The 16,390-nt window shown below is 41.2% G+C and overlaps 1 protein-coding gene across 1 annotated transcript in view; it reads right to left on the reverse strand.

Moving 5' to 3' along the window:
* The window catches only part of ACAD9 (acyl-CoA dehydrogenase family member 9), an 816,466-nt gene that overhangs the window by 555,372 nt on the left and 244,704 nt on the right, over positions 1–16,390 (reverse strand). Inside the window, exon 5 of the mRNA XM_053721049.1 lies at positions 9,380–9,480. Within this exon, the coding sequence (XP_053577024.1) occupies positions 9,380–9,480 (101 nt within the window). The remainder of the gene's footprint in view (positions 1–9,379; positions 9,481–16,390) is intronic.

The following is a 16,390-nucleotide window of genomic DNA, read 5'->3' on the forward strand; positions in this document are numbered from 1 at the left end:
CAAATAGAGGCTAACTCCATTGGTAGTTTACTTGAAAGCTCAGAAATTCAATTGTATTTATCAACTTGATATTCTAACTGGCTCCGCCCTCCATTCCCCCCCTATTATATTTCGAGCGGCTCTTGCCCGCTGCATCCCCCCCCCATAAAACTTTAAAGCTAACTCCCCCATGGCCCTAATTTTATCGGTATAGATTCCCTAATTTACTTTTTATATGGCACAAAGGGGACCATTTCATTTACACTATATTTATGACATCCTATTATAAAACTTGAGAAAAGTTTGATTTGTCTTGCAACAGTCTAGAATCATTTGTATAGAGACCATTGATTTTTTACTGGTTATCACATCTGTTAGTCCTGTATTGCCGAAGATGTTGCATGCGTTTGATGTTTCTGCTATCTGTGAAATTTCTCAAATAAAAAATATTTAAATTAAAAAAAAATCATTCAGAATGATGGTCCATAGGACTCTAACATGTGGGATGTAATTCCTGCCACTAGGAGGAGGCCAAGAACCCACACAAGAGCTTAAATTCCCTCAAATCTCCTATCTATCCTCAGAGCATAGCAAACAGATAGGTAGGAAAGACAAAAGCAGGGTGTATAGAGGTGCAAATTAGAACAGTCACCCACAAAATTGAAACGGGTGGGACCTATGGACCATCATCATTCCGAAAGAAAATAAATTTATCAGGTAAGCATACATTTTGTTTTCTTTTGTAAAATGATAATGGTCCATAGGACTCCATAAAATGTGGGATTAATACCCAAGAAGATAGTCCATGTTACAGAATGGGTGGGACAATATTCTGGCAATTCCTATTTCCTCCCAAAAGCTGCTTGCTAATAATCAAAAACAGCAAACCGGTAACATTTTGAAAAGATATGCAGAGAAAACCATGTTGCCGCTTTGCAAATCTGTCCCAAAGATGCATCATTTTTGAAAGCCCAGAAAGTTGCAACTGATCTAGAAGAATGAGCTGTGATGCGCTTAGGAGGCGACTTTTCCGCCACCAAGTAAGCCTTGTGAATTACCTTTTTTGAGCAAGGAGGCCAAAGCTACCGTTGTAGCCTTTTGCCCTTTACAAGTCCCAGAGTAATGAACAAACAAGCTAGAAGAATTTCTGAATAACTTAGTACCTTGAAGATAAAACTTCAATGCTTTGGACTACATCATTCCTTAGAACAAACAGGATCTGGACACAAAGAACAATCTCTTGATTGAGATTTCCTGAAGAAACTACCTTAGGAAGATGATTATACTGGAGAAACACATGACAAAGCCGACAACTCAGAAATTCTCCAAGCTGAGGAAATTGCTAACAAGAAAAGTACTTTCCAAGATACATGTTTGATATCAATAGAATGCAGTAGTTCAAATGGAGGAACTTGCAGAACAGAAAGAACTAGATTCAAATTCCAGGACGGAGAAATAGGTCTTAAAGTAGCCTAATTCTTACTAGCGCCTGGACAAAAAAGTCTGAACAGAAGGAAGCTTAGCTAACTTTCTATGAAAGAGAACAGAAAAACAGAATTTATGTTTACCTGATAAATTACTTTCTCCAACGGTGTGTCCGGTCCACGGCGTCATCCTTACTTGTGGGATATTCTCTTCCCCAACAGGAAATGGCAAAGAGCCCAGCAAAGCTGGTCACATGATCCCTCCTAGGCTCCGCCTACCCCAGTCATTCGACCGACGTTAAGGAGGAATATTTGCATAGGAGAAACCATATGATACCGTGGTGACTGTAGTTAAAGAAAATAAATTATCAGACCTGATTAAAAAACCAGGGCGGGCCGTGGACCGGACACACCGTTGGAGAAAGTAATTTATCAGGTAAACATAAATTCTGTTTTCTCCAACATAGGTGTGTCCGGTCCACGGCGTCATCCTTACTTGTGGGAACCAATACCAAAGCTTTAGGACACGGATGAAGAGAGGGAGCAAATCAGGTCACCTAAATGGAAGGCACCACGGCTTGCAAAACCTTTCTCCCAAAAATAGCCTCAGAAGAAGCAAAAGTATCAAACTTGTAAAATTTGGTAAAAGTGTGCAGTGAAGACCAAGTCGCTGCCCTACATATCTGATCAACAGAAGCCTCGTTCTTGAAGGCCCATGTGGAAGCCACAGCCCTAGTGGAATGAGCTGTGATTCTTTCAGGAGGCTGCCGTCCGGCAGTCTCGTAAGCCAATCTGATGATGCTTTTAATCCAAAAAGAGAGAGAGGTAGAAGTTGCTTTTTGACCTCTCCTTTTACCAGAATAAACAACAAACAAGGAAGATGTTTGTCTAAAATCCTTTGTAGCATCTAAATAGAATTTTAGAGCGCGAACAACATCCAAATTGTGCAACAAACGTTCCTTCTTCGAAACTGGTTTCGGACACAAAGAAGGCACGACTATCTCCTGGTTAATGTTTTTGTTAGAAACAACTTTTGGAAGAAAACCAGGTTTAGTACGTAAAACCACCTTATCTGCATGGAACACCAGATAAGGAGGAGAACACTGCAGAGCAGATAATTCTGAAACTCTTCTAGCAGAAGAAATTGCAACCAAAAACAAAACTTTCCAAGATAATAACTTAATATCAACGGAATGTAAGGGTTCAAACGGAACCCCCTGAAGAACTGAAAGAACTAAGTTGAGACTCCAAGGAGGAGTCAAAGGTTTGTAAACAGGCTTGATTCTAACCAGAGCCTGAACAAAAGCTTGAACATCTGGCACAGCTGCCAGTTTTTTGTGAAGTAACACAGACAAGGCAGAAATCTGTCCCTTCAAGGAACTTGCAGATAATCCTTTCTCCAATCCTTCTTGAAGAAAGGATAGAATCTTAGGAATCTTTACCTTGTCCCAAGGGAATCCTTTAGATTCACACCAACAGATATATTTTTTCCATATTTTGTGGTAAATTTTTCTAGTTACAGGCTTTCTGGCCTGAACAAGAGTATCAATAACAGAATCTGAGAACCCTCGTTTTGATAAGATCAAGCGTTCAATCTCCAAGCAGTCAGCTGGAGTGAGACCAGATTCGGATGTTCGAACGGACCTTGAACAAGAAGGTCTCGTCTCAAAGGTAGCTTCCATGGTGGAGCCGATGACATATTCACCAGATCTGCATACCAAGTCCTGCGTGGCCACGCAGGAGCTATCAAGATCACCGACGCCCTCTCCTGATTGATCCTGGCTACCAGCCTGGGGATGAGAGGAAACGGCGGGAATACATAAGCTAGTTTGAAGGGCCAAGGTGCTACTAGTGCATCTACTAGAGTCGCCTTGGGATCCCTGGATCTGGACCCGTAGCAAGGAACCTTGAAGTTCTGCCGAGAGGCCATCAGATCCATGTCTGGAATGCCCCACAGTTGAGTAATTTGGGCAAAGATTTCCGGATGGAGTTCCCACTCCCCCGGATGTAATGTCTGACGACTCAGAAAATCCGCTTCCCAATTTTCCACTCCTGGGATGTGGATTGCAGACAGGTGGCAGGAGTGAGTCTCCGCCCATTGAATGATTTTGGTCACTTCTTCCATCGCCAGGGAACTCCTTGTTCCCCCCTGATGGTTGATGTACGCAACAGTCGTCATGTTGTCTGATTGAAACCGTATGAACTTGGCCTTTGCTAGCTGAGGCCAAGCCTTGAGAGCATTGAATATCGCTCTCAGTTCCAGAATATTTATCGGTAGAAGAGATTCTTCCCGAGACCAAAGACCCTGAGCTTTCAGGGATCCCCAGACCGCGCCCCAGCCTATCAGACTGGCGTCGGTCGTGACAATGACCCACTCTGGTCTGCGGAAGGTCATCCCTTGTGACAGGTTGTCCAGGGACAGCCACCAACGGAGTGAGTCTCTGGTCCTCTGATTTACTTGTATCTTCGGAGACAAGTCTGTATAGTCCCCATTCCACTGACTGAGCATGCACAGTTGTAATGGTCTTAGATGAATGCGCGCAAAAGGAACTATGTCCATTGCCGCTACCATCAAACCTATTACTTCCATGCACTGCGCTATGGAAGGAAGAGGAACGGAATGAAGTGTTTTACAAGAGTTTAGAAGTTTTGTTTTTCTGGCCTCTGTCAGAAAAATCCTCATTTCTAAGGAGTCTATTATTGTTCCCAAGAAGGGAACCCTCGTCGACGGAGATAGAGAACTCTTTTCCACGTTCACTTTCCATCCGTGAGATCTGAGAAAGGCCAGGACTATGTCCGTGTGAGCCTTTGCTTGAGGAAGGGACGACGCTTGAATCAGAATGTCGTCCAAGTAAGGTACTACTGCAATGCCCCTTGGTCTTAGCACCGCTAGAAGGGACCCTAGTACCTTTGTGAAAATCCTTGGAGCAGTGGCTAATCCGAAAGGAAGCGCCACGAACTGGTAATGCTTGTCCAGGAATGCGAACCTTAGGAACCGATGATGTTCCTTGTGGATAGGAATATGTAGATACGCATCCTTTAAATCCACCGTGGTCATGAATTGACCTTCCTGGATGGAAGGAAGAATTGTTCGAATGGTTTCCATTTTGAACGATGGAACCTTGAGAAACTTGTTTAAGATCTTGAGATCTAAGATTGGTCTGAACGTTCCCTCTTTTTTGGGAACTACGAACAGATTGGAGTAGAACCCCATCCCTTGTTCTCCTAATGGAACAGGATGAATCACTCCCATTTTTAACAGGTCTTCTACACAATGTAAGAATGCCTGTCTCTTTATGTGGTCTGAAGACAATTGAGACCTGTGGAACCTCCCCCTTGGGGGAAGCCCCTTGAATTCCAGAAGATAACCTTGGGAGACTATTTCTAGTGCCCAAGGATCCAGAACATCTCTTGCCCAAGCCTGAGCGAAGAGAGAGAGTCTGCCCCCCACCAGATCCGGTCCCGGATCGGGGGCCAACATTTCATGCTGTCTTGGTAGCAGTGGCAGGTTTCTTGGCCTGCTTTCCCTTGTTCCAGCCTTGCATTGGTCTCCAGGCTGGCTTGGCTTGAGAAGTATTACCCTCTTGCTTAGAGGACGTAGCACTTGGGGCTGGTCCGTTTCTACGAAAGGGACGAAAATTAGGTTTATTTTTGGCCTTGAAAGACCTATCCTGAGGAAGGGCGTGGCCCTTACCCCCAGTGATATCAGAGATAATCTCTTTCAAGTCAGGGCTAAACAGCGTTTTCCCCTTGAAAGGAATGTTAAGGAGTTTGTTCTTGGAAGACGCATCCGCTGACCAAGATTTCAACCAAAGCGCTCTACGCGCCACAATAGCAAACCCAGAATTCTTCGCCGCTAACCTAGCCAATTGCAAAGTGGCGTCTAGGGTGAAAGAATTAGCCAATTTGAGAGCACGGATTCTGTCCATAATCTCCTCATAAGGAGGAGAATCACTATCGATCGCCTTTACTAGCTCATCGAACCAGAAACACGCGGCTGTAGTGACAGGGACAATGCATGAAATTGGTTGTAGAAGGTAACCTTGCTGAACAAACATCTTTTTAAGCAAACCTTCTAATTTTTTATCCATAGGATCTTTGAAAGCACAACTATCTTCTATGGGTATAGTGGTGCGTTTGTTTAAAGTAGAAACCGCTCCCTCGACCTTGGGGACAGTCTGCCATAAGTCCTTTCTAGGGTCGACCATAGGAAACAATTTTTTAAATATGGGGGGAGGGACGAAAGGTATACCGGGCCTTTCCCATTCTTTATTTACAATGTCCGCCACCCGCTTGGGTATAGGAAAAGCTTCTGGGAGCCCCGGGACCTCTAGGAACTTGTCCATTTTACATAGTTTCTCTGGGATGATCAAATTCTCACAATCATCCAGAGTGGATAATACCTCCTTAAGCAGAGCGCGGAGATGTTCCAACTTAAATTTAAATGTAATCACATCGGGTTCAGCTTGTTGAGAAATTTTCCCTGAATCTGAAATTTCTCCCTCAGACAAAACCTCCCTGGCCCCCTCAGACTGGTGTAGGGGCATTTCAGAACCATTATCATCAGCGTCCTCATGCTCTTCAGTATCTAAAACAGAGCAGTCGCGCTTACGCTGATAAGTGGGCATTTTGGCTAAAATGTTTTTGATAGAATTATCCATTACAGCCGTTAATTGTTGCATAGTAAGGAGTATTGGCGCGCTAGATGTACTAGGGGCCTCCTGAGTGGGCAAGACTCGTGTAGACGAAGGAGGGAATGATGCAGTACCATGCTTACTCCCCTCACTTGAGGAATCATCTTGGGCATCATTTTCAGTGTCACATAAATCACATATATTTAAATGAGAAGGAACCTTGGCTTCCCCACATTCAGAACACAGTCTATCTGGTAGTTCAGACATGTTAAACAGGCATAAACTTGACAACAAAGTACAAAAAACGTTTTAAAATAAAACCGTTACTGTCACTTTAAATTTTAAACTGAACACACTTTATTACTGCAATTGCGAAAAAGTATGAAGGAATTGTTCAAAATTCACCAAAATTTCACCACAGTGTCTTAAAGCCTTAAAAGTATTGCACACCAAATTTGGAAGCTTTAACCCTTAAAATAACGGAACCGGAGCCGTTTTTAACTTTAACCCCTTTACAGTCCCTGGTATCTGCTTTGCTGAGACCCAACCAAGCCCAAAGGGGAATACGATACCAAATGACGCCTTCAGAAAGTCTTTTCTATGTATCAGAGCTCCTCACACATGCGACTGCATGCCATGCTGCTCAAAAACAAGTGCGCAATACCGGCGCGAAAATGAGGCTCTGCCTATGATTAGGGAAAGCCCCTAGAGAATAAGGTGTCTAAAACAGTGCCTGCCGATATTATTTAACAAAAATACCCAGATTAAATGATTCCTCAAGGCTAAATATGTGTAATATATGAATCGATTTAGCCCAGAAAATGTCTACAGTCTTAATAAGCCCTTGTGAAGCCCTTATTTACTGTCTGAATAAAAATGGCTTACCGGATCCCATAGGGAAAATGACAGCTTCCAGCATTACATCGTCTTGTTAGAATGTGTCATACCTCAAGCAGCAAAAGACTGCTCACTGTTCCCCCAACTGAAGTTAATTCCTCTCAACAGTCCTGTGTGGAACAGCCATGGATTTTAGTAACGGTTGCTAAAATCATTTTCCTCATACAAACAGAAATCTTCATCTCTTTTCTGTTTCAGAGTAAATAGTACATACCAGCACTATTTTAAAATAACAAACTCTTGATTGAATAATAAAAACTACAGTTAAACACTAAAAAACTCTAAGCCATCTCCGTGGAGATGTTGCCTGTACAACGGCAAAGAGAATGACTGGGGTAGGCGGAGCCTAGGAGGGATCATGTGACCAGCTTTGCTGGGCTCTTTGCCATTTCCTGTTGGGGAAGAGAATATCCCACAAGTAAGGATGACGCCGTGGACCGGACACACCTATGTTGGAGAAAAGCAGAAATTTTACCTTTTAGGGTGCTAGCAGAAAAACCTTTGTCAAGGCCAATCTTGTAAACACTGAAGAATTCTAGGAATCCTAAAGGAATAAAAAGAAAAATCTCTGGAAGAGAACAATTCAAAGTATGACCTCCAAATTTTGTGATACATTTTTTGGGTAACAGGTTTTCTGGCTTGAAACAGTGTGTTAATAACTGAATCAGAGAAACCTGTTCTAATAATAGCATTGAACATCCACGTCGTTAAACGTCAACTTTTGAGATCCTGATGGAAAAGAGATCCTTGAGACAATAGATCTAGAGGAAGAAACCATGGAGGAGATGAGGACATCTGTTCTAGATAGGCATAGCATGTTCTGCAGGGCCAGGCTGGAGCAATCAAAATTACAGAAGCCCCCTTCTTTGAATCAAGCAATTACTCTTGGAAGAAGAACAAATAGAGGGTGAAGGAAGGACACCCCAAGGGTCAAAGAAGGACATTTTATCCACCAAGAGAGAGATTGTCTGACAAATAAATCCAGAGCAATCTGCTGTTCCAGTTACAGATAATCCTTTGACCATTGAAATAGCATAGATACTTAAAGGGGTCGCAAGTGGAGGCGGACAAAAGGAACCCTGTCCAAAGCCGCAACTATAAGACCCACTACCGCCATGCATTGAGCTAAGATGGAAATGAAGCAATTTGCAGGGACATACACACCTTCTGAAGTTTGATTCTGTGTGATTCCGTCAGGAATAGACACATTAGAACACCAATGTAACAGTGTCACACACAATCATATCTATACATATATATATGTACATACTCACCAAATGACACTCATCTACCAGTAAACCAGTAGAAAGCCAAACCAGTACTGAAACATATCATCAGAGTTTATGGACTAGGGGTATATTGTAGATCCATAGAAGGAGCCAAAAAAAGACAAGTCCCTGCGACCAATTATGGAATATCTGTGACAAATTTTCCCATGAGGTGAAAAAAGAGCCACTAACCATACCCATATACATTCCTCTGACAAACACTGTAATCTAAGGGGGAAACAGGCCTAACAGACTGAAAACCCACTCTGAAGAATAAAGATGTGCATTTGATTCTACACAAACACCTCCAGCGGAGGCAAAGACAAGACTGAGATGGAAGGGGTTTTATAGTGCTCTTGGGGTTTGAAAATATTTGCTTCCTCCTAGCGGTAGTGAAGAGTACTTCTCAGGAGCAATGTATTGTGGACTTACAAAATAAATATAGATTTGCTGCATTTTAATGCCCAAAAACTAATTTTTAAATGGATGCACATAGTAAAAAAAAAAGAATAAAAAAAAAAAGAAAGTATATAGTATAAATAATGGCTTTTCAATTAACGCATTTTTATTACTGCATATCCCCAAGGCAGAACATGCAGTGATCTGAGATGTCATCGCAGAAAACGCATCATGTCTGCAGAAAGAACAGGACACGTGCAGGAACTGTTAGAGATTTAACTTTGCAGCACTGCTCCACATCAGGCTGTTCTCTTCAAACAGCACTGTGCTCTGGCTGCACTGTAAGTTTTCCTTATCACAGTGCACCCAGAGCAAAGTGTTGTTTGAATATGCAGTAGATTTCTATATTAGACCAAGAGAATAGGGAAAAAAAAATATTCAAGAGACAATTCATTTTTTTTGGCTACATCTAATTTGCAATTCAATTTTAAACTACTGTACTATATTATAAAATATTTTGTAAATTGCTTTATTCTCCAGTTAATCAACACATTGCAATTAAACGTGTGCTTAAGTGTAACTGCCTAATTTAAAAATTTATTTTATTTAAAAATGAGCTGCAGAAAATTTTTTTCTAAAATAATCTCATGGCAGAAAGTGAAAAAAGTTCTGCCTCTGGGCTGCATATATTAACAATAACATGATTAAATATTTTTTGGTTTCAATTAGATTAAATGCTAAATATAGATGATGTTAAAAATGCAAAATCATACTATACCTTCCAGGCTCTGTTAGGCAGAATGCTGCAATATGCTCGCCAGATGCCAGTTTAGGCAGATATTTTGCTTTTTGTTCATCATTGCCAGCAATCAGGATTCCCTAGACAAAAAACAATTAAATTTAAGTATGCCAACAATTCTTCAAAATGAATTACATGATGTCTTTCAATATTTTTTATTAAAATAAAGTACCCATTTTATTGTCAAATACAAACTAGAGATTAAAACTAAATTCTTGATTGTTGAAACATTTTATTATATTTATCAAAATGCACAGAGAATTTTCAGTGTGGTACATTTAAAAATAATAAAAGTACCATGAATAGTATAATCTAATTAAAAAAAAAATGAAAATGCTTTGAAAAACACTTACTTCAAACTGGCGCTTTATTCTAAATATAGTGACCTAAAAACTAAACAGTCTAACCAAGAGACATGTTTTTTTCCTTAAATATGTATATAATAATGCAATAATTGAATATTCTAATTTATTTTGTAATGAAAGCAATTTATTAGTGCCCAAAACCTCGCTAGTATCCATGGGCTCCAATTCTCTATAGGTTGTTGCATGGAGTGAAATGATCCAACCAACCCTTGTTTTGGCAGATCTCACCCCGATTCTCCCAAGAAAATAAAAAAAACAAAGAGAAAAAAATGAGAAGGGTTGAACCTGCAAGTTCTGGCAAGCTGCATGCTGCCACCCATAGAAAGGAATAAAAAGCTACATGAAGGTCCAAAATTTTCTTTCATGATTCCGATAGAGCCTATACATTTTAAAACAACTTTTTAGTTTACTTCTGCTATCAAATTTACTTCATTCTCATGGTATCCTTTTTTTGAAGACGCAGCAATGCACTATTGGGAGCTAGCTGAATACTTGACACAATGACAAGAGGAATATAAGTGCAGCCACCAATCAGCAGCTAGAGCCTAGTAGTGGATTGCTGCCCCAGAGTCTACTTTGGTATGCTTTGCAACAAAGGATTCCAAAAGAATGAAACAAATTAGCTAATAGAAGTAAATTAGAAATTTGCTTAAAATTGTATGCATAATATAAATCTTTAAAGTTTAAATGTTGACTTTACTGAACCTTGATGCTCTGGTATAGAAAATCGTGTAAGGGAATGCAAATATAATAGAGAACCCAGCATCAATAGCAACATTTTTTTAAAATGCACATATAAATCGAATTGACCTGTTTTTGTGCACTTTGCCTTCCATTTGCTTTTTTTTTTTTAAGCGCATTGCATATTGTGTGACAACTCACCAACTAATGTGTGGCGAGATCAAACAGTGAGATTTGCAGGTGCAAAATGTTAAGAGGACACAATAAGACCTGTGAGAGAATTCAGACATGCAACACCACTATTCAGCTCAGTCACTGAAGCTACAACACTTCTTTTACAATAGAAAAAAAAAATGTATGTTTACCTGATAAAACATTTTTATTTCATAGTAGTAAGAGTCCACAAGCCATTACTACTGGAATTCAACTCCTGGCCACTAAGAGGAGGCAAAGATGGCCAAAAACTTTAAGAGTACTAAAATTCCACCAAACCTCTCTGGTATGCCAGTCTTACATATAGCCAAGCAAGAAGTAGAAAGGTAAACTAGAATTGCTGGCAGAAAAAAACAAAACATAATTGATGTAAGAACCTACCTGATAAATTAATTTCGTTCATGGTGGCGAGAGTCCACCAGCTATTACTTATGGGATATACATTCCTATCAGGAGGAGGCAAAGTTTCCCAAATCTCAAAAGCCTATAAATTCCCCACCCACCTCACACTTACCTCAGTTTATTGAATAGCTAAGTGGTGAGGTGTTTAAGGAGTAAAAGCCAAAAAAAAAAAATAGTGCAATTAAACAAAAAACATAATTTATGTAAGAATTTACCTGATAAAACATAATTTATGCTTACCTGATAAATTTATTTCTCTTGTAGTGTATCCAGTCCACGGATCATCCATTACTTGTGGGATATTCTCCTTCCCAACAGGAAGTTGCAAGAGGATCACCCACAGCAGAGCTGCTATATAGCTCCTCCCCTCACTGCCATATCCAGTCATTCGACCGAAACAAGCTGAGAAAGGAGAAACCATAGGGTGCAGTGGTGACTGTAGTTTAATTAAAATTTAGACCTGCCTGAAAAGGACAGGGTGGGCCGTGGACTGGATACACTACAAGAGAAATAAATTTATCAGGTAAGCATAAATTATGTTTTCTCTTGTTAAGTGTATCCAGTCCACGGATCATCCATTACTTGTGGGATACCAATACCAAAGCTAAAGTACACGGATGATGGGAGGGACAAGGCAGGAACTTAAACGGAAGGAACCACTGCCTGTAGAACCTTTCTCCCAAAAACAGCCTCCGAAGAAGCAAAAGTATCAAATTTGGAAAATTTGGAAAAAGTATGAAGCGAAGAACAAGTTGCAGCCTTGCAAATCTGTTCAACAGAGGCCTCATTTTTAAAGGCCCAGGTGGGAGCCACAGCTCTAGTAGAATGAGCTGTAATCCTTTCAGGAGGCTGCTGTCCAGCAGTCTCATAGGCTAAACGGATTATACTCCGAAGCCAAAAAGAAAGAGGTTGCCGAGGCCTTCTGACCTCTCCTCTGTCCAGAGTAAACAACAAACAGGTTAGATGTTTGGTGAAAATCTTTAGTAGCCTGTAAGTAAAACTTCAAGGCACGGACTACGTCTAGATTATGCAAAAGACGTTCCTGCTTTGAAGAAGGATTAGGACATAATGATGGAACAACAATCTCTTGATTGATATTCTCGTTAGAAACCACCTTAGGTAAAAACCCAGGTTTTGTACGCTGAACAACTTTATCTGAATGAAAGATCAGATAGGGAGAATCACAATGTAAGGCAGATAACGCTGAGACTCTTCGAGCCGAGGAAATAGCCATCAGAAAAAGAACTTTCCATGAAAGAAGTTTGATATCAATAGAATGAAGGGGTTCAAACGGAACCCCTTGAAGAACTTTAAGAACCAAGTTTAAGCTCCATGGAGGAGCAACAGGTTTAAACACAGGCTTAATTCTAACTAAAGCCTGACAAAATGCCTGAACATCTGGAACTTCTGCCAGACGCTTGTGTAAAAGAATAGACAGAGCAGAAATCTGTCCCTTTAAAGAACTAGCTGATAATCCTTTGTCCAAACCCTCTTGGAGGAAGGACAATATCCTAGGAATCCTAACCCTACTCCATGAGTAATTCTTGGATTCACACCAATGAAGATATTTACGCCATATCTTGTGGTAAATTTTCCTGGTGACAGGCTTTCGTGCCTGTATTAAGGTATCAATTACTGACTCGGAGAAGCCACGCTTTGATAGGATCAAGCGTTCAATCTCCATGCAGTCAGTCTCCGAGAAAGTAGATTCGGATGATTGAAAGGACCTTGTATTAGAAGGTCTTGTCTCAGAGGCAGAGTCCATGGTGGAAAGGATGACATGTCCACTAGGTCTGCATACCAGGTCCTGCGTGGCCACGCAGGCGCTATCAATATCACTGATGCTCTTTCCTGTTTGATTTTGGCAATCAGACGAGGGAGCAAAGGAAACGGTGGAAACACATAAGCCAGGTTGAAGAACCAAGGCGCTGCTAGAGCATCTATCAGTGCCGCTTCTGGGTCCCTGGACCTGGATCCGTAACAAGGAAGCTTGGCGTTCTGGCGAGACGCCATGAGATCCAATTCTGGTTTGCCCCAACGGAGAACCAATTGAGCAAACGCCTCCGGATGGAGTTCCCATTCCCCCGGATGAAAAGTCTGACGACTTAGAAAATCCGCCTCCCAGTTCTCTACACCTGGGATATGGATCGCTGACAGGTGGCAAGAGTGAGTCTCTGCCCAGCGAATTATCTTGGAGACTTCTGACATCGCTAGGGAACTCCTGGTTCCCCCTTGATGGTTGATGTAAGCCACAGTCGTGATGTTGACCGACTGAAATCTGATGAACCTCAGTGTTGCTAGCTGAGGCCAAGCCAGAAGAGCATTGCATATTGCTCTTAACTCCAGAATATTTATTGGGAGGAGTTTCTCCTCCAGAGTCCATGAACCCTGAGCCTTCAGGGAGTTCCAGACTGCACCCCAACCTAGAAGGCTGGCATCTGTTGTTACAATTGTCCAATCTGGTCTGCGAAAGGTCATACCCTTGGACAGATGGGCCCGAGATAACCACCAGAGAAGAGAATCTCTGGTTTCCTGACCCAGATTTAGTAGAGGGGACAAATCTGTGTAATCCCCATTCCACTGACTGAGCATGCATAATTGCAGCGGTCTGAGATGCAGGCGCGCAAATGGCACTATGTCCATCGCCGCAACCATTAAGCCGATTACTTCCATGCACTGAGCCACCGTGGGGCGCAGAATGGAGTGAAGAACACGGCAAGCATTTAGACGTTTTGATAACCTGGACTCCGTCAGGTAAATTTTCATTTCTACAGAATCTATTAGAGTCCCTAGGAAGGAAACCCTTGTGAGAGGAGATAGAGAACTCTTTTCTTCGTTCACTATCCACCCATGCGACCTCAGGAATGCCAGAACTATCTCTGTATGAGATTTGGCAATTTGAAAGCTTGACGCCTGTATCAGGATGTCGTCCAGGTAAGGAGCCACCGCTATGCCTCGCTGTCTTAGGACCGCCAGAAGTGAGCCCAGAACCTTTGTAAAAATTCTTGGGGCTGTAGCCAACCCAAATGGAAGAGCTACAAATTGGTAATGCCTGTCTAGAAAAAATAATTTATGTAAGAACTTACCTGATAAATTCATTTCTTTCATATTAGCAAGAGTCCATGAGCTAGTGACGTATGGGATATACATTCCTACCAGGAGGGGCAAAGTTTCCCAAACCTCAAAATGCCTATAAATACACCCCTCGCCACACCCACAAATCAGTTTAACGCATAGCCAAGAAGTGGGGTGATAAGACAAAAGTGCGAAAGCATAAAAAAATAAGGAATTGGAATAATTGTGCTTTATACAAAAAAATCATAACCACCACAAAAAAGGTGGGCCTCATGGACTCTTGCTAATATGAAAGAAATGAATTTATCAGGTAAGTTCTTACATAAATTATGTTTTCTTTCATGTAATTAGCAAGAGTCCATGAGCTAGTGACTTATGGGATAATGACTACCCAAGATGTGGATCTTCCATGCAAGAGTCACTAGAGAGGGAGGGATAAAATAAAGACAGCCAATTCCGCTGAAAATAATCCACACCCAAAATAAAGTTTAAATCTTATAATGAAAAAAACTGAAATTATAAGCAGAAGAATCAAACTGAAACAGCTGCCTGAAGTACTTTTCTACCAAAAACTGCTTCAGAAGAAGAAAACACATCAAAATGGTAGAATTTAGTAAAAGTATGCAAAGAAGACCAAGTTGCTGCTTTGCAAATCTGATCAACCGAAGCTTCATTCCTAAACGCCCAGAAAGTAGAAACTGACCTAGTAGAATGAGCTGTAATCCTTTGAGGCGGAGTTTTACCCGACTCGACATAAGCATGATAAATTAAAGATTTTAACCAAGATGCCAAAGAAATGGCAGAGGTCTTCTGACCTTTCCTAGAACCGGAAAAGATAACAAATAGACTAGAAGTCTTTCGGAAATTCTTAGTAGCTTCAACATAATATTTCAAAGCTCTAACTACATCCAAAGAATGCAATGATCTCTCCTTAGAATTCGTAGGATTAGGACACAATGAAGGAACCACAATTTCTCTACTAATGTTGTTAGAATTCACAACCTTAGGTAAAAATGTAAAAGAAGTTCGCAACACCGCCTTATCCTGATGAAAAATCAGAAAAGGAGACTCACAAGAAAGAGCAGATAATTCAGAAACTCTTCTAGCATGATGGCCAAAAGAAACAAAACTTTCCAAGAAAGTAATTTAATGTCCAGCGAATGCATAGGTTCAAACGGAGGAGCTTGAAGAGCCCCCAGAACCAAATTCAAACTCCAAGGAGGAGAAATTGACTTTATAACAGGTTTTATACGAACCAAAGCTTGTACAAAACAATGAATATCAGGAAGATTAGCAATCTTTCTGTGAAAAAGAACAGAAAGAGCAGAGATTTGTCCTTTTAAGGAACTTGCAGACAAACCTTTATCCAAACCATCCTGAAGAAACTGTAAAATTCTCGGAATTCTAAAAGAATGCCAGGAAAAATGATGAGAAAGACACCAATAAATGTAAGTCTTCCAAACTCGATAATATATCTTCCTAGATACAGATTTACGAGCCTGTAACATAGTATTAATCACAGAGTCAGAGAAACCTCTTTGACTAAGAATCAAGCGTTCAATCTCCATACCTTCAAATTTAAGGATTTGAGATCCTGATGGAAAAAAGGACCTTGTGACAGAAGGTCTGGTCTTAACGGAAGAGTCCACAGTTGGCAAGAGGCCATCCGGACAAGATCCGCGTACCAAAACCTGTGAGGCCATGCTGGAGCCACCAGCAGAACAAACGAGCATTCCTTCAGAATCTTGGAGATTACTCTTGGAAGAAGAACTAGAGGCGGAAAGATATAGGCAGGATGATACTTCCAAGGAAGTGACAATGCATCCACTGCTTCCGCCTGAGGATCCCTGGATCTGGACAGATACCTGGGAAGTTTCATGTTTAGATGAGAAGCCATCAGATCTATTTCTGGAAGTCCCCACATTTGAACAATCTGAAGAAATACCTCTGGGTGAAGAGACCATTCGCCCGGATGTAACGTTTGGCGACTGAGATAATCCGCTTCCCAATTGTCTATACCTGGGATAAGAACCGCAGAAATTAGACAGGAGCTGGATTCCGCCCATACTAGTATTCGAGATACTTCTTTCATAGCCAGAGGACTGTGAGTCCCTCCTTGATGATTGATATATGCCACAGTTGTGACATTGTCTGTCTGAAAACAAATGAACGATTCTCTCTTTAGAAGAGGCCATGACTGAAGAGCTCTGAAAATTGCACGGAGTTCCAAAATATTGATTGGTAATCTCACCTC

This window comes from Bombina bombina, chromosome 7, assembly GCF_027579735.1.
Source record: "Bombina bombina isolate aBomBom1 chromosome 7, aBomBom1.pri, whole genome shotgun sequence".
NCBI lineage: Eukaryota > Metazoa > Chordata > Amphibia > Anura > Bombinatoridae > Bombina > Bombina bombina.